Source organism: Dasypus novemcinctus, chromosome 20, assembly GCF_030445035.2.
Source record: "Dasypus novemcinctus isolate mDasNov1 chromosome 20, mDasNov1.1.hap2, whole genome shotgun sequence".
Lineage (NCBI taxonomy): Eukaryota > Metazoa > Chordata > Mammalia > Cingulata > Dasypodidae > Dasypus > Dasypus novemcinctus.
In genome coordinates, this window is record NC_080692.1 from 18,678,998 (window position 1) to 18,702,699 (window position 23,702).

Genomic DNA, 23,702 nt, shown 5'->3' on the forward strand with positions numbered 1-23,702 from the left:
CAGGGACTCAATGCCCTAATGATATGGTCCAATCAAAGCCCTAGTAATAACTCAATCACGCCCAGGTACAGACCAGATTACAAACATAATCCAATACCTATTTTTGGAATCCATAACCATATCAAACTGCTACAGTAGTCAATGGGGAAAGCATGAAAGCTTTCCCTCTAAGATTGGGAACAAAACAAGGATGCCCACTGTCACCACTTTTATTCAATATTGTACTAGAAATTCTAGCTAGTGCAATTAAACAAGAAAAAAAAATTAAAGGCATCCAAATAGGAAAAGAGGAAGTAAAACTCTCACTGTTTGCAGATGACATGATCCTGTACTTAGAAAATTCTGAATTATCCACAACAAAGCTACTTGAGCTAATAAATGAGTTCAGCAAAGTGGCAGGATACAAGATCAACACACAAAAATCAGTAATGTTTTTGTACACTAGTACTGAACAATCTAAGGAGGAAATCAGGGGAAATCCCATTTACAATAGCAACAAAAAGACTCAAATACCTAGGAATTAATTTAACCAAAGTAGTACAGGATCTATATGCAGAAAATTACAAAACATCGCTTTTAAAAGATAATTTCAAAGATCTAAACAAATGGAAAGACATTCCATGTTCATGGATTGGAAAACTAAATATTGTGAAGGTGCCAATCTTACCTAAACTCATTTATAGATTCAATGCAATACCAATCAAAATCCCAACAGCTTACTTTACAGAAATAGAAAAGGCAATTATCAAATTCATTTGGAAGAGAAAGTGCACTTGAATAGCCAAAAGCATTCTTAAAAAGAAGAGCAAGGTGGGAGGAATTTCGCTTCCTGACTTTGAAACATACTGCAAAGCTACAGTGGTAAAAACAGCATGGTATGGGCATAAAGAAAGACACATTGATCAATGGAATAGAACTGAGAATCTAGAAATAAACCTTCACCTATACAGTCAGCTGTTTTTTGACAAACCTACCAAATTAATGTTAATGTGACAAACCAGTCTCTTCAACAAATGGTACTGGGACAACTGGGTATCTATAATCAAAAGAATGAAAGAGGGCCCCTAACTCACTCCCTATACAAGAATCAACTCAAAATGGTTCAAAGACCTAAATATAAAGACAGGACAATAAAACTACTAGAAGAAAATGTTGGGAGACATCCTCAAGACCTTGTAGTAGGTGGTGGTTTCTTGGACCTTACACCCAAAACACGTGCAACGAAAGAAAAAACAGATAAATGGGACCTCCTCAAAATGAAACACTTTTGCACCTCACAGGACTTTGTCAAAAGGGTGAAAAGGCAGCCAACTCAATGGGAGAAAATATTTAGAAATCACAAGTCCAATAAGGGTTTAATATCCAGGATATATAAATAGATGCTACAAGTCAACAATAAAAAGACAAATGACCCAATTAAAAAATGGGCAAGGGACATGGACTGGGTCCAATGGATAGGGCGTCCGCCTACCACATGAGAGGTCTGCGGTTCAAACCCAGGACTTCCTTGACCCATGTGGAGCTGACCCACACGGTGCTGATGCACACAAGGAGTGCCGTGCCACACAGGGGTGTCCCCCGCGTAGGGGAGTCCCACATCCAAGGAGTGCACCCTGTATGGAGAGCCGGCCAGCACGGAAAAAAGTGCAGCCTGCCCAAGAGTGGCACCGCACACACGGAGAGCTGATGCAGCAAGATGATGCAACTAAAAGAGATACAGATTCCCGGGCCGCTGACAAGAATAGAAGCAAACACAGAAGAACACACAGCGAATGGACACAGAGAGCAGACAACTGGGGAGAGAGAGGAAAGAGAAATAAATAAATCTTTAAAAAAAAAAAAACGGGCAAAAGGCTTGGATAGACATTTGTCTAAAGAAGAAATACGAACGGCAAAAAAAACACATAAAGAAATGCTCAACATCACTAATGATCAGGGAAATGCAAATCAAAACTACAATGAGATATCATTTCACACCTATCAGAATGGCCACTATTAAAAAAACAGAAAACTACAAGTGTTGGGGAGGATGCAGAGCAATAGGAACACTTAATCATTGTTAGCAAGAATGCAGAATGGTACAGCCACTGTGGAGAACTGTTTGGCAGTTCCTAAAAAAGTTGAATATATACTTGCCATGTGACCCTGCAATACAACTACTGGATATACACCCAGAAGAACTGAAAGCAGTGACACAAACAGAAATCTGCACACTGATGTTCACAGTGGCACTATTCACGACTGTCAAAGTTGGAAACAACCCAGATGTCCATCATCAGATGAATGGATAAATTGTGTAGCATTCACATGATGGAATATTATGCAGCTGTAAGAAGAAATGAAGTTATAAAGCATGTGACAACATGAATGAACCTGGAGGATATTACGTTGAGCAAAGCAAGCACGACACAAAAGGACAAATACTGTATGATCCTGTTACTATGAACCAAATATATTGTGCAACATACTGTTTGATTCAAAAAAAAAAATTATATGTATCCAGTACATTTAACTGAGGGGAAAAAAAGCCTAAAGCTCTTTAAGAGGCTTTAGTCTCTGGCTTGCCGGCAGTGCTGAGTATTTAAAGGGTATGTGGGAAAGTGGATGTGACTCAAGCAACTGGGCTCCCACCTACCATATGGGAGGTCCAGGGTTCAATTTCCCAGGTCTTTCAGTGAAGGCAAGCTGGCTCGTGCAAAGAGTCAGCACAGAAAGATGATGTAACAGAAAGAGACACAGTGGAGAGAGAATAAAAGATGCATCGGACCAGGGAGCTGAGGAGGCGCAAGAGTTAGAGTACCTTCCTCCCACTCTGGAAGGTCCCAGGATAGGTTCCCAGTGCCGCCTAAAGAGAAGACAAGCAGACACAGAAGAATGCACAGCAAATGGACACAGAGAGCAGACGAGGTGGGGTGGGGGATAAATAAATCTTTTTTTCAAAAAATAAAGGATATGTGCTCCCATCAAGAACATTATTAAATTTGCATTTAAAAACTATTACTTTGACAAAAGAAAGAAGGCCATATTGAAGAAAGGAAACAGGAAAAAGAGGGAAATAAATTAAGAAAATATTTAAACAGTCTAAAACAGTGGTTCTCAACTAAGGGCGATTCTGATGCCCAGGGGCTATCTGGCAGTATCTGAGACATTTTTGGTCAACACAAGTCAGAGGAATGCTACTGATATCTAGTGGATAGGTATCATAAAACTGCGAAAAACCCTGCAGTGCATATAACAAAGAACTATATGGCACAAAATAACAAGAGTGGCTGAGAAACCCTACTGAAAATAAGAAATGAGGGTCTATAATCTCAAATAATAAAAGAACTAATCCAATATTATGTGTTCATGCCAGAAAAAAAATTATTTTTACCATGAAAAATGCTAATAATAAATGACAGTTACTTACTTACTAAAGTGCTTAGTAGTCACTTTAGTAGTCAGGCTAAAGGTAAGCATTCATTTTAAAAATTCAGTATTTACTGAATGAATGTACCCTTTTAAAGATAAGGAACCTGAGGTTAAATAATTTGTTCATGGTCACACACCCAGAAAATGCCAGAGTCAGAAGTTGAACTCAAGTTGATAAAGTTCCAAAGTCCATGTTCTCTCCATTACATTCAATTTGTTTTCTAGGTATGCAACTGTACAGCTTTGCGGACAATAGACATTTGACCAAAAGGTTGAAACAAACACAGACAACCCTTGCTTTGCACGGTTGTGCAGGCAGAAACCATTCTAAGAAATATTAATAATCAATGAGGAAAATTACTATTATTTGGTGACCTTTATTTTTTATAAACATTAACACGAGAATTAAAGTGTTTATTTCTGGGGAGTGGGTGTAGCTCAGTGGTTGAGTGCCTGCTTCCCATATACAAGGTCCCAGGTTCAATCCCCAGTACTTTAAAAAAAAAAAAAAAAAAGTGTTTATTTGTAAAATAAATAGCCTAACTTTATCAAAAGTAGTTTGAACAGTACAATGTATATCAAGTACAAAGTGAGCATCTCTGAATTGTCACAATCCTCTAAATTTAGATCGGCTCTCAACCTTTCATTCTTTGCACTTTCAATGTCATGAAACATTTTTAAGAGTTCCTTTAATGTGACTTTCTTTTACTTTTTTTTTTTTAGGAGGTACATGGGAAGCAGGTGTTCAACCACTGAGCTATAACCACACCCTTTTAATGTGACCTTTTTGCCAGCATTAACTCCTCCAAACATGTTCATCTTTTTAGTAACACTCTGTCAATAAGTGCACTTTCACTAAGTTTTTTCAGGCTACATATTTAGAATCTCTTAAATGGTGGCAGTGGCAACACTCCCATAGTCAACTATTTCTTCTATAACTCAATATAGGTTTGATTTGACTCATCCCCAACATTATCAATTTGTTTCTTTGCTTCACTTTTATCTTTGTTAGCCAAATTCCTTTTCTGATTATCCATTTTTGTAAAACATCACATGGGTTTATCACTGGAAGACAAAGACAGAACACAATTACATGCTTTGCTGTCTGTGCACCAACTGAATAATGGATGTGCAATAACCAACCAAATCAATGACAGCCTCTGAAAGAAATGCTGTGACAGGTCATTGATCATGATGTGCACCTGTTATTCACATGGTGCTCTGGGGACTGACAAACTAGCAGCAAAGTTTTGTATTTTACACAATTACTCACACTTAAAGTATCATGGTAACTGAAATTTGAATCATATGGTTGAGGGACTGGTGTTATATACCTAAATGAAATGCAGACATATTGGAACCCTGAGCTACGTGTACACATTTTTGCCTTTCATCTTTCACAACTGCTCTATCCAAAATTGGTGCATCTAAAAAAGCTAATCCCAATTCAGAAGAATGCTAACCTACACTACACTCAGGCAAGAATTTCACTATGGATTATATTCCTAAAATACTTAAATTGTTGGTTTTTTATTAATAAATACCACCAATAGTAGCAATTCCATCTCCACTGGTCCAGTACAGACAGACATACCTCATTACACTGCACTGCACTTTATTGTGTTTCACAGGTATTGAAGGTTTGGATTTTTTTTTAAACAAATTGAAGGCTTGTGACATCCCTGCATGGAGCAAGTCTGTCAACGCAATTTTTTCCAACAGCATGTGCTCACTTGGCGTCTATGTGTCACATTTTGGTAACTCTTGCAATTCAAACTTTTTTGTTATTATATCTGTTACGGTGATCTGTGGTCTTTGATATTATTGTAATTGTTTTGGGGTACTGTGAACTGCACCACATAAGTCAGTGAACTCAGTGAACTTAATCGATCAATGTGTGTTCCATCAACAGGAGCTCCCCCATCTCTCTCCCTCTCCTCGAGTCTCTCTATTCCCTGAGACACAATATCAAAATTAGGCTAGTTAAGGGACCTACAATGGACTCTTAAGTGTTCAAGTGAAAGGAAGAGTTGCACATCCCTCACTTGAAATAAAAAACTAAAAATGATTAAGCTTAATGAGAAAGGCATATCAAAGGTTGTGATAGGCCAAAAGCTAGGCCTCTTGTGCCAAACAGTTAGCCAAGTTGTGACTGCAAAGGAAACATTCTTGAAGGAAATTAAAAGTGCCACTCCAGGGAACACACAAATGATAAGAAAGCCAAAAAGGATTATTGCTGATATGGAGAAAGTTTTAGTGGTCTGGATAGATCAAACCAGCCACAGCATTCCCTTAAACCAAAGCCTAATCCAGAGCAAGGCCCTAACTCTCTTCAATTCTGTAAATGCTGAGAGAGGTAAGGAAGTTGCAGAAGAAAAGTTTGAAGCTAGAAGAGGTTGGTTCATGAGGTTTAAGGGAAAAAAAGCCATCTCCATAACATAAAAGTGCAAGGTGAAGTAACAAGTGCTGATAGAGATGCTGCAGTAAGTTATCCAGAAGATCTAGTTAAGATAATTGATGAACGTGGCTACAATCAACAACAGATTTTCAATGTAGCTGAAAGAGCCTTCTATTAGAAAATAGAAGCCTTCTATTGGAAGATAGCTAGAGAGGAGAAGTCAATACTTGGCTTCAAAGCTTCAAAGGAAGGCTGATTCTCTAAGGGGCTAATGCAGCTAGTGACTTTAAATTGAAGCCAATGCTCATTTCCTAGGGTCCTTAAGAGTTATGCTAAATCTACTCTGCCTGTGCTCTCTCAATGGAACAGCAAAGCCTGGATGACAGCACATCTGCTTACAACATGGTTTACTGACTATTTTAAGCCCACTGTTGAGAACTACTGCTCAGAAAAAAAAGATTCATTTCAAAATATTACTAATCATTGACAATGCACGTGGTCCCCAACATCTCTGATGGAGAGGTACGACGAGATGAATGTTGTTTTCATGCCTGCTAACCCAACATCCATTCTGCAACCCATGGATCAAGGAGTCATTACAACTTCCAAGATTTATTATTTAAGAAATATACTTTTTAAGGCTATAGTTGCCAGAGACAGCGATTCCTCTGATGAATCTAAGCAAAGTAAACTGAAAACCTTCTGGAAGAGATTCACAGTTCTGGATGCCGTTAAGAACATTTACGGAAAGCAGATTTGACTCAACTGATAGAGTGTCCGCATATCACATGGGAGGTCCAGGGTTCAAACCCAGGGCCTCCTGACCCATGTGGTAAGCTGGCCCACGTGTAGTACTGATGCGTGCAAGGAGTGCCGTGCCACGCAGGGGTGCCCCCACATAGGGAGCCCCACGCGCAAGTAGAGCGCCCTGTAAGAATGGCCCCATGCAAAAAAAGCGCAGCCTGCCCAAGTGTGGCACCGCACACACAGAGAGCTGACGCAGCAAGATGATGCAATAAAAAGAGATAAGAGATTCCCGGTGCCGCTGACAAGAATGCAAGCGGACAGAGAACACACAGTGAATGGACACAGAGAGCAGACAATGGGGTGAGGAGAGATAAAAAAATAAATCTTAAAAAAAAGAACATTTATGATTCATGGGAGGTCAAAATATCATCATGAACAGGAGTTTAGAAGAAGTCGATTCCAACCATCGTGGATGACTTTGAGGGGTTCAAGACTTCAGTGGAGGAAGAAACTGCAGATATGGTGGAAATAGCAAGAGAAACAGAAGTGGAAATAGATTTGAAGATGTGACTGAATTGCTGCAATCTCATTTTAAAATTTGAATAGATAAGGAGTTGCTTCTTATGGAGGAGCAAAGAAAGTGGTATCTTGAGATGTAATCTAGTCCTAGTGAAGATGCTGTGAACACTGCTGAAAACAACAACAAAGGATTTAGAATATTACATAAACTTAGTTGATAAAATAGCAGCAGGGTTTGAGGGGGCTAACTCCAAATTTGAAAGAAGTTCTATTGTGGATAAAATTATGTCAAACAGTATTAAATGCTAGAGAAATTTTTCGTGAAAGGAAGTCAATGGATACAGCAAATTCACTGTTGTCCTATATTAAGAAATTGCCAGGTGCCAAGCTTTTCTTTTTGAAGTAAGGAAATAATTCTAAAATTTCTGAGATGATGAATATACAACATTGTGATTATACTAAAAGTCACTGATTTATACACTTTAGATAGACTGTATGGTACGTAAATTCATCTCAATAAAACTGCTTAATAAATAAATAAGTATGCAAGAATAGCCAGAAATAGCAGCTACGGATAGCAGGGGAAGAGAGAGAGATAGAAAGGTAAATAATTTTCTTGTATGTTATTATCATTATTTTTATTGAAGGATGAAAATGCTCTAATAATTATTGAGGTGATGAATGCAAAACTATGTGATTATGCCAAATAGCACTGATTGTACACTTTGGATGAACTGTATGCTTTATTAATATAATATGTATCAATAAAATTTATTTTATTAAAAAAAAAATTGTCACAGTCACCCCAACTTCAGCAACCACCACCCTACTCGGTCAGCAGCCATCAACACCAGTCAAAAAAATTACAATTTGCTGAAGGCTCAGATGATGGTTAGCACTTTTTAGAAATAAGTATTTTTTAAATTAAGACATGCACATTGTTTTGTTTTTTTTAAACATAATGCTACTGCACACTTAAGAGACTATGGTATAGTATAAATGTAACTTTTATATGCACCAGGAAACCAAAGTATTTGTGTGATTCCCTTTATTGCATTATTTGCTTTACTGCAGGTCTGGAACCGAACCCTCAGTATCTCAAGGTATACCCATATATGTTATGAGGCAGAATACACAACTGATGGTCAGAATAACACAATTTCAACAAAGACAAAATATTTGCATCCATCTCAACATGTCAGCCAGACTTCACATTTTTTACAAAAGAACGTTTCCTTCAGAAGTGTAAGATATTAAAAAGCATGTTAATTTTTCAAGTATTATCCAAAATTCTTGCCTTCCTACAATGGAAAACTCATAAAAACTCTTCAAAGAGTAAATATCTAAGATACTGGATGGGTATCTATTTATTATGTCTGAGCATTATGGAATTGCTAACTAGGGATTTACAGGGTATGGCTACTGATAACTGCAGAGGGACGAGTTTGCAGTAAAGTGAAAGAATTAAGCATTGGCTAGAAAACAGGATAAGAAATGCTTTCCCCAGGGTAAACAGGCAAGTTTACAACTATACCACACACTGACAGTTTGAAAAGTTTGTAACAGACAGTAGAGTAAAAATAGTCTTTGTCCTCTATTATTAACTCTAAAGGATTACCTTTTCATAAGTGAAAATTACTATTTCAATTTCCCAACCAGCCACACAGTATACAAAGATTTCTCTTTCCACACTAAACTGCATCTATATTAAGATCACAATATAACTGTAAAATACATGATATTCTATTTCTATTGTCATACCTCTAACCCTTATTAAAACAAATTTTAAAGAGAAACTGGACACTGTGAAAGAATATTAAACAATTAAAAATGAAGCTGCCTAGCATAGACATATAACTTAATTCTCTAAGGCCACGAGTAAACCACTATCTTTAAACTTGAAGACAGCTCAATACTCTGAAAGTGAGTACAAAGACAACTCAAATGTTTGCCCTTCCTACATTCAGTGAAATCCATCGCAAAAAGACAGAGTTAGAGATAAAGTTCGTTATACCTCAAAATACGAAATCTGGCTTTGATGATCTCTCCAAAGTATAATCCAAAATGACAATCATCTAGAGTATATTTTACCTTCAGAAAGACAGTAAACTGCAGTGACCAAGAGGAAAGATCTTTAAAATTAGTCGATGTAAATAATCCAATGAATCTATTAGATGCTTTATATGTTTTACCCATCTCTATTCTATAGAGAAATTCAATATAGCAAATATTGATTGAGAGGATTTCAAAAAAGATGAGTAAAATATAGTTCCTGTCTTTTATGGGCTTATACAGTCTAATAAGGGGCTTAAATTAGCCACTTAATGAGTACACTAGAAATAAGATATAGGAAGTTCAAAGATAGGGGTTATGGGGCTCAGGAAAGATTCCATGAGGCATAGAATTTTGGAAAGATGAGATAAAAGATAATAGCAAAGATGGAGAAACAAAAGTACCACGTTTAAGAAGAGACTAGTCCAGTTCAGCTGAAGCACAAGATACATTTAGGGCAGGATTCTTAACTTTTTTTTCCCACAGACCCCTTTGCCAGTCAGTTGAAAACCACAGATCCCTTCTCAGAATGTAGGGGCAAATAGTTTTATGACACTCACAACATCAGCATGTCTTTAAATTTTAGGATTATTCAAAATTACGTTTTACAACTTTCCCGTAATTTCAATACCTGATAACCTAACACAGTTCAACATCTGTTCAAGTGGTCATTATCGGCAAACATTTAGAAATTCGAGTTTTCCCATGGCATTGTAAAACCACCTCCGCCATCCTTACCAACCCTTTTGCAGGCAGTTATCCACTGCACTCAGAACATGCTACATCAAAATAAAATTCATTGTAAGTACACACTACACTGTGTATTATTTAATAAATATATCATACACCAAAACGTCCCAACAAGAATAATGTTTTTTTTTAATTTTCAATTCAAGCTCATGGACCACCCCCAACTGAAATCTTTCCACGGACCCCTTGGGGGTTCCATGGAACCCTGGTTAAGAACCCCTGATTTAGGGGAATAATTACTCATAAATAATAAATTTAAATATTAATTGAAGTCAATAGACACAGTGCCATAGAGACCCATAATCATAATTATCATCCACAATTAGAAAAGTCAAGAAAACTGTAAAATAGCAAATCGTTGATCATAATTAGTCTGCTTTTATAGATGTGATTGAGAACTGAAACCTTTTGCATTCACACACCTTAATTATGACAACTAAAGATTTAAAACCCCTACATCAATATGACTTTATTATTTTTTCCAGGAAATCCTCATTCAGGATAGAGATGCAAACCAGCAAATAATTTCATTATTATCTTCAGGAACTTCTCAAGCTCATTTAACCAAACAATGGACTACTTAACCAGCCCCTTCTCACAACAATATTACTCAACTGGGCAAACCTGTTTACTTTATGAAACACTCATCAAGACTTGCCCCATTAATCCTAAACTATTGTATCACACTCTGCCTAAACACAATAAAAATTTCTTATGGAAAAACCTGCCTTAAGCCACGTGAACCCAGATCCTCAAACCATATAAATATCCATCCATGGGAAACGGACTTTGGCCCAGTGGTTAGGGCGTCCGTCTACCACATGGGAGGTCCGCGGTTCAAGCCCCGGGCCTCCTTGACCCGTGTGGAGCTGGCCCATGCGCAGTGCTGATGCGCGCAAGGAGTGCCGCGCCACGCAGGGTGTCCCCCGCGTAGGGGAGCCCCACGCGCAAGGAGTGCACCCATAAGGAGAGCCGCCCAGTGCGAAGGAGGGAGCAGCCTGCCCAGGAATGGCGCTGCCCACACTTCCCATGCCGCTGACGACAACAGAAGCGGACAAAGAAACAAGAAACAAGACACAGCAAAAAGACACAGAAAACAGACAACCGGGGGAGGGGAGGGGAATTAAATAAATAAAATCTTTAAAAATAAAAATAAAAATAAATATCCATCCATGACCTCCCCTTTCTAAAACACTACTAAGACTTTAGGGAGCTGTTCACCCTTAACTGCAGTAAGTAATACACGTGGGTTCGATCAACAGGTTATTTTGATGGTCTTTTTGGAAAGTTGGCAATTGATAAATTAAAACCATCCTTCAATTCAGAAATCTGAAATGTGTAGTAAGAGCATTAGCAAGCTGATATGACCAACAAATATAATAAACACAGGGGTTGGAGGATATTAAGGTGTCTACAAAAGAAGGTAATGAAGAGTAAACATTGATGAATATGTCTCTATAGAATAAATAAAAAAGCCTATATGAAGCATTCATACACATATACCTTTAGCTTGTATTCATAGTTTACCTCTATCAAAGCTTGATGGAAAATTTCTTTAAAATCATCCAATTCTCTATATCCTTAAAGAGTAACTCTCTAATCTTATTGAATGGCCTAGGTAGACTTCCCCAAGAAAAGAAAATAATGATTGGCACACAGAAGAATATTTACAAGCTAGCTTTCTCATAACAAACTAATATATAGTGGTATTCTTATGAGTTTAAAGTAAATCAGTTCAAAAGAGTAATTCCTAGGCTGAATGTATACAAATTGGCTTCCAATCCTTTGATTTATGAAGAAGAATCTGGAACAGAGGAAAAGTAGGACAACCATTAAAGGCTGCTCTCTTTCTTTAACCTAATACCTTGAAAATTCAGAGATGTGAAGTAAGTCCATAAGACTAAGGATCAGGGCAACCTGGTTTGAAATGTCTCCTTTATATTTTTGTCTAAAAGCTCACAAAATGTTTCTGAATTATAAAACTATATAGCAAACATCGTTAAAAGAGCACAGGCTTTAGGGTCAGAGACTTAGCGGCAACAGCCTGCTCATTTCAACCAATATACATTAAAAATTCCAAAAAGAATTTGGGATGATGAAAGAATACTGAATCAGAACTCTACAGAACTGGATTTTAGGTCTTAACTGTTCCAGGCTTACTTGCTACCACACCCCACACAGCCGCCTGCCGACCCCTTCCTAACCTTCACCCCCTTGTACTTTTGACGCTTCATTCCAGCTATGTTAAATATTTTTCTGGTGCAAATGTGGTTTCTGCCAGTGTATACTCAATAATGTCCTTTAGTCCTCTCTCTCAGCTAACTCTGAAACTCAAGTTTAACCTCCTCTGAGCCTGAACTGCAGGGTAAGTTGCTCTCATAATATTCAGTACATACAGCTAGGCAGAACTTATCACAAATGTACTGATGCCCTTGTTTGTCTCTCCAGCAAGACTATAAGCTGCGTAAGGGCAGAAATCAAGTCTTATTTTGTATACCCAGAGTGCCCACACATGGTAAAGTATCTTAAAACTCTGCAGGAGAATAAGTACAAGCATGCGTTGATTAAACTAAATGACTCTCAGTCCCTAAAGCTTTTACATGGGGTCCTGAAAGATGCTAATAATATTTATTTCATAAGGCTACTACAGGAATGAATGAGATGATATATGCAAGAAAACTTCCTTGTACAATGTAAGGGCTAGATAAATGTGCACTAATATTATTCTTCTGATAGACAATAAGGCTGCATTAATTCTATCATAGATTACAGAAGTGTGTTAAGTTTCCCTGAACATCAAAATAGCATATCACAGTTCTCTTTCTGTACATCTCTCTCTATGGAAACTACTTGAGACAATTCAGATATGTAACTCTAAATTGGCTACTGATAACAGCCACTCTTTGCTGTACGTCTACCATGAATTAGAATCTGACGATATAGGAGTGAACAAAAAAGGCAAGATTCTTACCACTATGGAGCTTAAAGTCTGCAAGCAAAAATAAATATTAAACCTTTAATCACACAACCATATAATTAATTATAAGTTATATATACTATGATGGAAAATAAAAGGTGTGATTAAAGACAACAATGGTGGGAAGTGGATGTGGCTCAAGCAGTTGGGCTCCCATCTACCATATTAGAAGACGGGGGTTCGATGCCCAGGGCCCCCTGGTGAAGGCGAGGTGGCCTACGCGGAGGCCAGCCCACGTGGGAGTGCTGCGTGGAAATAAACAAATAAATAATAAAATTTTATGAATAAATAGATAACAATGGAGAAACTCATATGAGAAAGCTTTTTCTGAGGAAGTGATATTTAACCTAAAAAACAAAGAATGAGCACCATTTAGCCAGAAGTTTGGGTATAAGACCACTCCAGGCAGAAGAAAATAGCTCTGTTTGAAGGCCCCACAGCAAGAAAAAGCCCAATTTATTTAAAGAACTGAAAGAGGACCTGTATGGTGGTAGCCCACTGAATGTGGAAGAAAATGAAGTTGAGGGCAGCAACAAGAGTATGCAGGGTCCTAGACGCTACAGAAAGGAGGTGGGATTTTATTCTAAGTGCAATGGCAAGCAAATGAAGAATTTTTAAAAGGGGAATTGCAAAATCAATTCAGCATTTTTAAGTCATCTCTCTAGCAACTACGTGAAGCATACACTGGACAGAAGAAAGAAACAAAGCAGAAAATCCTGTTGGTAGGTTTAGTTCAAAATTCCAGATTGGAGAAGACAATGGCTTAGATGAGAATAGCGGCCATATAAATTAAAAGAAGGGGAACTTTTTTAAAGAAGTTGAATTGACACAGCTTAAGTTTAGTAATTAGTCTGAATTTAGCTTTTATTTCCAAAATCTTCAAAAAGGTTAATAATTTAAATCCCCAACAAATGCTAACCTAGGCTGGTCTCCTGATAAAAGCTCAAAGCAAAGGGACCACAACGAAATGACAGCTGTAATCAAAAAGAGGATGTTGGAAATGATGTGAAGAAATAGGAACCCTCATACATTGCTGGAGAGAATGCAAAATGATGTAGCCACTGGGAAAAGTTTAAAAGTTTAGTGGTTCTTCAAAATGTTAAACACTGAGCTACCATATAGCACAGCAATTCCACTCCTGGGTATAATCCAAGAGAAATGAAAACATACATCCACACAAAAACTCGTACATAAATGTTCATAGCAGCATTATTCATTAACAGCTAAAAAGTAGAAACAACCCAGATGCCCACCAACTGGTTACTGAATATATAAAATGTGGTATATTCACACAACAGACTATTATTCAGGCATAAAAAGGAATGCAGTACTGATACATTGCTACACCATGGACATGTCTTGAAAATACTACACTAAGCTTGCTAAGCTTACCACTATAGCTAGGTAATGTAATTTAAAGTCTAGAGCGGAGAGTTCGCAGAGACAGAGGCTGTGTCTCTGTCTTAGGTGGCTCTGCCATGGAACCGATCACGCCCAGTTGCCCGTCATTGGCTATCCAGTTCATCACCTCAGAACCGCGTTCTCTTACTGCGGTTTCATAATGGAGGTTTCCTTTTTAAGGCTATTCAGGACTACTTATACTTCCAAATAAATTTGATAAGTGTGTTTTCCATTTATTTTTAAAATGCTGTGGAATTTTTATTAGGATTGCATTGAATCTTTGTATCAATTAGAATAGAACTGACATCTTAATAATATTTAGTCTTCCAATCCATGAACATAGAATGTTCTTCCAATGTATTTAGGCCTCTGTTTGTTTATTTCTCTCCCATTCCCCACCCCAACCTCCACCCCCAGTGGTCTGCTCTCTCTGTCCATTTGCTGTGTGTTCCTCTGTGTCTGCTGGCATTCTTGTCAGCGGCACCGGGAATCTGTGTCTCTCTTGGTTGTGTCATTTTGCTGCGTCAGCTCTCCGTGTGTGCGGCAGGGTGGCTCTCCTTGCAGGGCACACTCCTTGCACATGGGGCTCCCCTCCGAGGGGGAAACCCCTGCATAGCACAGCACTCCTTGTGCACATCAGCACTGCGCATGGGCCAGCTCACCATACAGGTAAGGAGACCCTGGGTTCGAACTCTGGACCTCCCATATGGTAGGCGGACGCTCTATCCGTTGAGCCAAATCTGATTCCCTAGGCCTTTTTTAAATTTCTTTCAACAATGACTTATAATTTTCTGAATACAAGTGCTTTACATCATTTTTGATTAAGTTTATTCTGAATATTTGGGTTTTCACTGTCATTTCTTATTTTCACCCTTTTTGACACTTTTAGCTACCTTTATTGATATAATTTTCATTTTTAGACTCTCTTCCAGGCCTCTTTCTCCTGTCTTTCCTTTTCAAGCTCTAGCACACTTTAGTATTTCATGCGAAGCCAGTCTCTTGGTTAGAAACTCTCTCAGTTTCTGTTTATCTGTAAATATTCTAATCTCGCCCTCATTTTTCAAAGACAACCTTGGCAGATAGAAGACTCTTGGTTGGAAGTTTTTCTCTTGCAGTATCTTAAATACATCATTCCACTGTCTTCTTGCCTCCAAGGTTTCTAATGAGAAATTGGCACTTAATCTTATTGGGTATCCCTTTCATGTTATGCATTGCTTTTCTCTTGCTGCTCTCAGAATTCTCTTTGTTCTTGGCATTTGACATTGGCATTGGCATTGAGATACTCTGTGTCTCAGAAATGGTCTATTCGGATTTATTCAGATGGGAGTACGTTGTGCTTCTTGGACATGGATATCTATGTCCTTCAATAGGGTTGGGAAATTTTCTACCATTATTTCTTCAAATATTCCTTCTGTTCCTTTTCCTTTCTCTTATCCTTGTGGGACATCCATGACACATATTTGCACAATTCTTGTTTCTGTTTAGTTCCCTGAGACCTTGTTCAATTTCTTCCATTCTTTTCTTCACCTGTTCTTTTGTACATTCACTTTCAGAGGCCATTTCTACAAGTTCACCAATCCCTTCTTTTGCCTCCTCAAATCTGCTATTATATGATTCCAGTGTAGTTTTTATTTCATTAGTGTGCCTTTTATTCCCATAAGATCTGCTATTTTTCCATGTATACTTTCAAATTCTTCTTTGTGTTCACCCAATGCCTTCTTAATATTCTTAATCTCTTTAGCCATCTCATTGAATTTATTAAGAAGATTTGTTTGAACACCTATGATTAGTTGTCTCAACTCTTTTATGTCATCTGGGGGCTTATTTTGTTCCTTTAACTGAGCCATATCTTCCGGTTTCTTGGTGTGTGTGGACTGTAATTTTTTGGTTGGCATCTTGGCATCTGGCTTACTAGACGGATTTATTTTGTGTGCAGTTTCTCTCTTTAGTTTAGGGTTTTCTTGTCCTTTCTCCTTTGCTGGATGTATAGTAGGAGCCAAGAATATAGTTGGTGCTGTAAGCTGTGGAGCCTCAAGCTGCCCTCATTCCCCCAAGGACTGAGGAAGCTTCTCCCAACTTTCTCCTTTGCCAGGGACAGAGCCACAGATATGTGTAACAATTCAAGTTGTACAGGCCTATACTGTAGTTGCCCAGAAAGACTGATGAAGCTTCACACCCCTTTCTCCCCTGCCTGGGGAGGGGATGGAGCTGCAAATGTGGGCAGCAATCTATGCCTTGTGGGGCCAAAATGACTGCAGTTGCCCTGGCATACTTCTGACCATTCAGTCTGTGTGAGCTGAATGTACCTGTAGTTACATAGAGAGGCTGGAGCAGAGCCCACCAGCTTCCTCCCTGCTAGAGGTGGGGCTGAAGCCTAGGCTAGGGCTGCAGGCTAATCTGGTTGAAAGAAACCGGTCTCTACTGTCACTGTGACTTTAGAAAGTCTACCCCTCATGATGGGGGTGAAGTCAAAATGGCAGCTACCAGCCTCTTTCCAACTTGGATGGGTTCAAACTTCAGTTGTTCTTAGGGTTATACTTTAGCCATTCGAATTTACTATTACTAATAAGTAGTTGAAATCGGTGGCCAACCATCTCTTCATCCCCTGGTTTTGGGAAATGGAGCTTCCAATTCTAGCCACAGGATAAGGATTAGCTCCTGAGGTGGCTTGTGCTACCAAAGTAGGATGATCACCGGCCTCCATAGCTATATTATCCCAGAGAGCCTGGCGCAGGTCCCTCCAGCTTCCACCCTGTCAGAGAAGGGGCTGGGGCTTATGCTAGAGCTGCAATTGGATCTGGTCTGGATGGAAAGAAGCCTGTCCCTACCAGCACCATGATTTTCAATCAGCCCTGCTTCCCCTTGTGCTGGGGGCAGAGTTAAAACAATGGCTACTGGCCTCTTTCTGACTTGGACAGGTTCAAATTCTAGCTGTTCTTAGGATTATACTTTAGCCCACTGAATTTACTAATTAGTAGCTGAAGTTGGTGCCCAGCCCTCTCTTCCTCTCCCATTTTTCAGAAGTGGAGCTTCCAATTCCAGCTGTGGAATATAGCTCCTGAGGGGACTTGTGCCATCAGTGGAGGATGGGCACTGGCCTCCAGGGCGTGGAGTGCTCTACTTATGAATCTTCTCTGCAGATGAGCAGTCTCCTCCTTCCATTCTTTCAAGGATGTTACAGGATATTCTTCTGGTCTACTGGGGTCCCCAAACAGGTGCTTTAGATACCTGGGTATCTACCAGTAATCACTGGGTGATTACTAACTGCCTTGTTGCATGATCTGACTCTGGGAGCTCTTTACTAGGCTGCCAACTTGCTGGCTGTCTCAATCAGATTTTAAATAACATTCACAGCCCCCTCCAGAAAACGTCAGGGGAATTTATCACCATTAGTTCTTTAAATTGGATATGAGTATATTTCAGAATAGTTCAGTGTGTGCATTCTGAAAACCCTTGAGAATACTTCTTGATATGAAGAAATTGATAAAAACGTAGAATCCTATCACAACTAGAAAAAAACAAAGAGGGTATATATTGTCCTCATATTACATATTACAAAAGCAAATTCAGGGAAATTAAATAACTTGCCTATTTTACAAGGCTAGAGCATAGGTCTTCTGACAACACTCAGTATCCTGGTCAACTGTCTTCCTATACTATGTATTACATATTTCCACTTCTTTTAAGATCATCCCCAGTCACTAATTCAAAACTAGTGGTATTTCTCTTTTAGTTGAAGAGTAACTGCCTAACAATTGCTTAGACCCTTGTAGCCCACTGAGGGAAACTCAGCTTACCTTAGCCTAATTAGCCTGCTAATATACTATACTGTAAAAGAAAAAAAAAAAGTAAAGTCTTAAGAGTGGAAGGAAGTTCTTGTTCCAGGTATCTTTTAAAATTCTTTCTAAAGAGTAATGCTGGTTGAGGGACCAAATTACACTGTATTTCTTATAGGCAAATAGTATTTTTTAAATCTGGTAAGCTACCAATCTGCCCTCTGAGTGTATTTTATGTGAGTGTGTGTGTGCATGCACACACATACACGCAAATAATCTTCTTTCACTGTAGCACAATCTAGTCAAAGATGTAAGGCTGGCCTTATGAAGTGTTACCAAGAATAAAAGAAATAACATTAAACTTCCTGCTTGCCACAATAGCCTGTAATAAAACAATGCTCTTGCAAAATCCACAACCCAAAGTTAGAAATGCACTTTATATATTATTCAAATACATATATATCGAAATAAAATGAGCTTCATCAAATAACATAATAGGTTAAATGTATATTACCTACTATATAGGTGCACCTCAATCTTTTATTCTATTCAGACGTTTAATTTTTTTTTTTTTTTTTTTTAAAGATTTATTTATTTATTTAATTTCCCCCCCTCCCCTGGTTGTCTGTTCTTGGTGTCTATTTGCTGCGTCTTGTTTCTTTGTCCGCTTCTGTTGTCGTCAGCCGCACGGGAAGTGTGGGCGGCGCCATTCCTGGGCAGGCTGCTCTTTCTTTTCACGCTGGGCGGCTTTCCTCACGGGCGCACTCCTTGCGCGTGGGGCTCCCCCACGCGGGGGACACCCTTGCGTGGCACGGCACTCCTTGTGCGCATCAGCACTGCGCATGGCCAGCTCCACACGGGTCAAGGAGGCCCGGGGTTTGAACCGCGGACCTCCCATATGGTAGACAGACGCCCTAACCACTGGGCCAAAGTCCGTTTCCCGTAATATTTTTAATACTGACTGTAATACACAAAATTAACTTCACAACCCACTAATGAATAAAACTCAGTTTTCAGAAACACTGTATTAAAGCCACAACACAGGATGCATGCTATCTAATACAAAGATTCCAAACCACACAGCAAAATTTTTGCAACAACAATTTCTGATGCTTTTCAAGATATTTATACATTTGCCCTCTAGGAACTGTTACTCAATTTAAAAGCTGTTCTTTCCTCCAGGAAATGAAAGTAAAGGTTAAAATTTGCCTTCTGTTCCCACAATTACACTGACACCCAAAGTGTGCACTGGAGATAAACCATGTAGAGAAGAAGTTACAGGATGCAATTAGAATTTCTCCCAAAAGTAACACTGATATCATAACTGACACATGGACAAATTAAGAGAAGTTACAGGATTATAACTACAAAAACCTTTCATTTCTTTCCCCTCAAACAAGATAAAACATTAAATATGATTTCAGGTGTTAACAGAAAGGAGCAATATGAAATCAGATAATACCAGAGCTAATCTAAGAATAAGAAACTTCAAGTTTTCTTTAACAAAAAAATTACAAATGTGCTCAGGGTTCTTCACACTGCCACCTTTCTCCAGCAACATCCCCACACATTCTTAAAAATTTATATCTTTCCTCCAGCCACATCCCCATCAATTTTTATTTACCATCCTCCCCTCTTAACTTACTTTTTGATGATGGGAAGAAGGAACATATTCCTCTAAAATGGGCTCCAAATCTCCTTGGTGGTTGCCATCATCAACCTTCTTTGTAGCATCAAGTTGGTGCCCTTTTCTGAGCCTTATATCTGGCTCTGGAGTCCTGCTGCACCCCAATCGGTTTTCTGCTGTCTCGTTCATGGGATACACAAGCCTTTCTTACAAAGAGGTCTTTCTTCTTGTCCCTTCTTCTTGGGAGAACAGACTTTCAGGATGCTGAGTTGACTCTAAGGAGAGGAAAGCGTTGAATAAATAGATTTTAAATAAAATGCATTAAAAGAGTGCTGGGGGAAGACACTGGTTCTATTAATTAGTATTCATTCAAACTCTACCTCTTTAAGAATAATAAAAGACTATTTTAAAAACCTATATTTGCTGACAGGAAAGATTGCCAAAATCGAGTATTAAATGAAAAAAGCAGAATGCAATACAATATGCACAATCTGTTCCCATTTATATTATAAATCTATTTAATCATATATAATGTATAGGTAACAAAGAATTAATTATCAGAAAATATTCAGAACTGTCCTCTTGGTATAGAAGTACAGTGGGAAGAACCTAGGGTCCAAAGTGAAAAGACAATATACTTTCCATTTTGTACTGCTTGCATTTTTTACCATATACCCCATCACTTTTTCAATTAAAAGTAACTACAGAAATAATATACCTGAGTTTTATGCATTTTAGCTGGTTTCTGCAAACCAATCTCACAATCATCACAATGACACTAAAGAGAAAGTATTTTTAATTCTACTTCCCAGGTGAAGAAATCAAAACTCAGGGAAGACAGCTAATTCACACAATTATCTTGAGATCCATTCCAGATTCCTGTTTCATTTCAACATTCTTTGGCTCCTACTTTTCCCCTACCCCACTAAACGAAACACAAAACAGAAAACAGAAGACATCTAATTCTGTTGCATCTCAAACATTTCTCCTGATTTACCAATCTGCAAATTTATATATATGTTTCATTATACTTTCACAAAGTAAGTAGAAAAAAGTCTGTGAATTTATACAGCATGTAATATTGACGCCTAATGTCTGACATTTTGACATTTTTAAGTTGTTTTGAACTCTAACTAGGCTACCCTGGAAGGCAAGAAACTTAGGACCAGAGTGTACTCCTTTCATATCCCTCTACATTTCCAGAAAGTGCTATGCACATAAATCTTTAATGACTAGTTGATGGATGATATTTAAATGTTCTTGAGTGGTAAAAACATTTTCAGAATCCATCGAAATCTCTCCAAACAACTGCAGTAAGTTTCCTAGTTCTTCCAAGTCTTTAGCACTCTCCTCTTAAATCAGAGTGCACAAGCTTATTTTAGACATTTAATCGCACACCCGAATAAGGTGGCTGTCACAGCCATTCTGACCAGAAATACCAAAACAGAAAGAGACCAACATACACGCCATGATCTTAAATCCCACAGGTGTTCAGGATTCATAAAAGGGGAAGGGAGGAGTGGGACAAGAGTGGGAGGGCCTAGGTATCATTATTTAAAAAAGAGGTGTATTCAGTACTCATATATATTGAAACACAGACTACCAAAATGTTAACCAACTGTTGATTTCTCTAAGGGCTTTCAAAATTTATGCAGCAAGAACAAATACAAACCTTTAAGGATAACAAACCTGGGCATATGCGATCACTTAATGGCCTAAGTAAGCATATTATATTACTCCGCTATCAAGACTCCAGTTCTGGAAGAGGACACAACGCTATTTATTTTCTGCTTAATTTTCAAAACCTCCATTTCATTTTGTTTCAGGGAAAAGGTGGCTAACATTTTATTGAGGGTTGAGTATGTTTTTTTTTATTTTTATGCTTTTAATTAGAGAATAGAGAAGTTGTGCGTTTAGAGTACAATCATGTCTAAAATACCACCCCACCACCTACACCTTGCATTGGTGTGGAACAATGGTTACAATTGAAGACAGCACATCTTAATAACTGTACTATTATTTAAAGTTCTTGGTTTAACTTAGGATTCACTGTTTGTATAGTGTAGTTCCAAGGATTTTTTTTAAAGAGGATTAATAATGTTTTAAATTCTGTATTAGACAATCTCCATGTAAGTACCTCACATAATCCTTAAAAATCACCTTCTGAAATACTACTGTCCCTCAATTTACAGGTGAGGAAACTGAGTCTCAAAGATTTGGTAAACTCATCCAATGTCATCTACAGCTACCAAGAGGAGCAGCTGACATTTATACCCATAGATGATCATCCTGGCCCTCATGAAGTTCATGGGCTTTATACTAACCAACAAAATCAAGATGGGCGGGGAACAGAGATAACTTGAACTCTAAAGTCACTTGTTTTACAAGGTAAATAAACTAAGGAATCAGGATCTTTATTCTCAAACTGTAGCAAGTAGAATAGTTTTCTGGAAAGTATCCTTAAAACATGACATTAAGGGAAACGGACTTTGGCCCAGTGGTTAGGGCGTCCGTCTACCACATGGGAGGCCCACGGTTCAAGCCCCGGGCCTCCTTGACCCGTGTGGAGCTGGCCCATGCGCAGTGCTGATGCGCGCAAGGAGTGCCGTGCCACGCAGGGTGTCCCCCGCGTGGGGGAGCCCCACGCGCAAGGAGTGCACCCATGGGGAGAGCCGCCCGGCGCGAAGGAGGGAGCAGCCTGCCGAGGAATGGCGCCGCCCACACTTCCCGTGCCGCTGACGACAACAGAAGCGGACTGACGACAACAGAAGCGGACAGAGAAACAAGACGCAGCAAGGAGACACAGAAAACAACCGGGGGAGGGGAGGGGAATTAAATAAAATAAAAATAAATCTTAAAAAAAAAACCATGACATTAAGCAGGAACTAGCTTTATGTAGAAGAGTGTTGCTCATTTATTAGAATATAAATGGAATGCTCCTTTAGAATTGTTTAACCCTCAACTCAGAAAAAGAAAATAAAGGACAAGAAAATAAGTCCTCCCAATTTTTTTAAAGGATTAATCAATTCCCAGGAGAGTCGTGAAATCAACATACATTCAACAATGTTTTCTAAATTCACATGTACAATAAAATAAGGCTGAAGAAAATAAGGCACTATAATATCTTCAAGGAAATTTAATTATATTCACTACCCTACATATACAAAAGCAGAAAGGCCTACCAATATATTTTCCAGTTACAACCATGAAATTGTTAGAAGAAAAGAATTTATGTCAATCCTTCAGATTCCCAAAGATTTAACAAAGCAGAACAGCCTATTCTTGGAGCACTGAAATTTTCTACATATTTTACTTTACTTGCATTCTACCTAATGATGAAATGCATTCTACTAGGATCCAATGCCTTAAAATCAAAAGCAAAGTCTAAGACTAAGGTTAAAGTCAGAAACAAAACTGTCCTTTAGCATCCCCATTTAACTTTTTTCTGTAGGTTACAGTTAAACAGGAAGAAAAAATGAAGTAAAAAAATTATAACAAGAAAGGTAAAACTATAAAAACAAACCTTAAAATACGAGGAGCTACCAAAAAAAAAAGAAAAAAACACCCCTCCAAGAAGTAATAAGCTACTCAGCAGGGTCACAGAAAACAAGATCAATACACAAAAATCAATCACATTTCTAAACCACAATGAGATACCCCTTCATACTCACTAGATTGGCTACTACCAAAAGAAGGAAAATAAGTTTTGGTGAAGATGTGGAGAAATTGGAACCCTACTGAATTGCTGATAGGAATATAAAATGGTGCAGTCACTGTAGAAAAGTTTGACAATTACACTTCTAGGTATATACTCCCAAAAACTGAACAGCAACTCAAACAGATACTTATGCACCAATGTTCATAGTAGCATTATTCACAATAGCCAAAAGGTGGAAACATCCAAAGTGTCCATCAATTAATGACATTGATAAAATGTGATATATCCAAAAACTAGAATATAATTCAGATGAAAAGGAGTGAAGTTTTGATACATTCTACAAAATGAACTCTAAAAACATTATGTTGAGTGAAGTAAGCCAGAGA

The 23,702-nt window shown here is 38.4% G+C and overlaps 1 protein-coding gene across 4 annotated transcripts in view; it reads right to left on the reverse strand.

Annotated features, from left to right (window-relative positions):
- The window catches only part of ADIPOR2 (adiponectin receptor 2), a 105,478-nt gene that overhangs the window by 31,365 nt on the left and 50,411 nt on the right, over positions 1–23,702 (reverse strand). For all 4 annotated transcript variants that reach the window (XM_004457664.5, XM_058282511.2, XM_004457662.3 and 1 more), the window contains exon 2: positions 19,677–19,933. In XM_004457664.5, coding sequence (XP_004457721.1) covers positions 19,677–19,847 — 171 coding nt within the window. In that variant the 5' untranslated portion in view covers positions 19,848–19,933. The remainder of the gene's footprint in view (positions 1–19,676; positions 19,934–23,702) is intronic.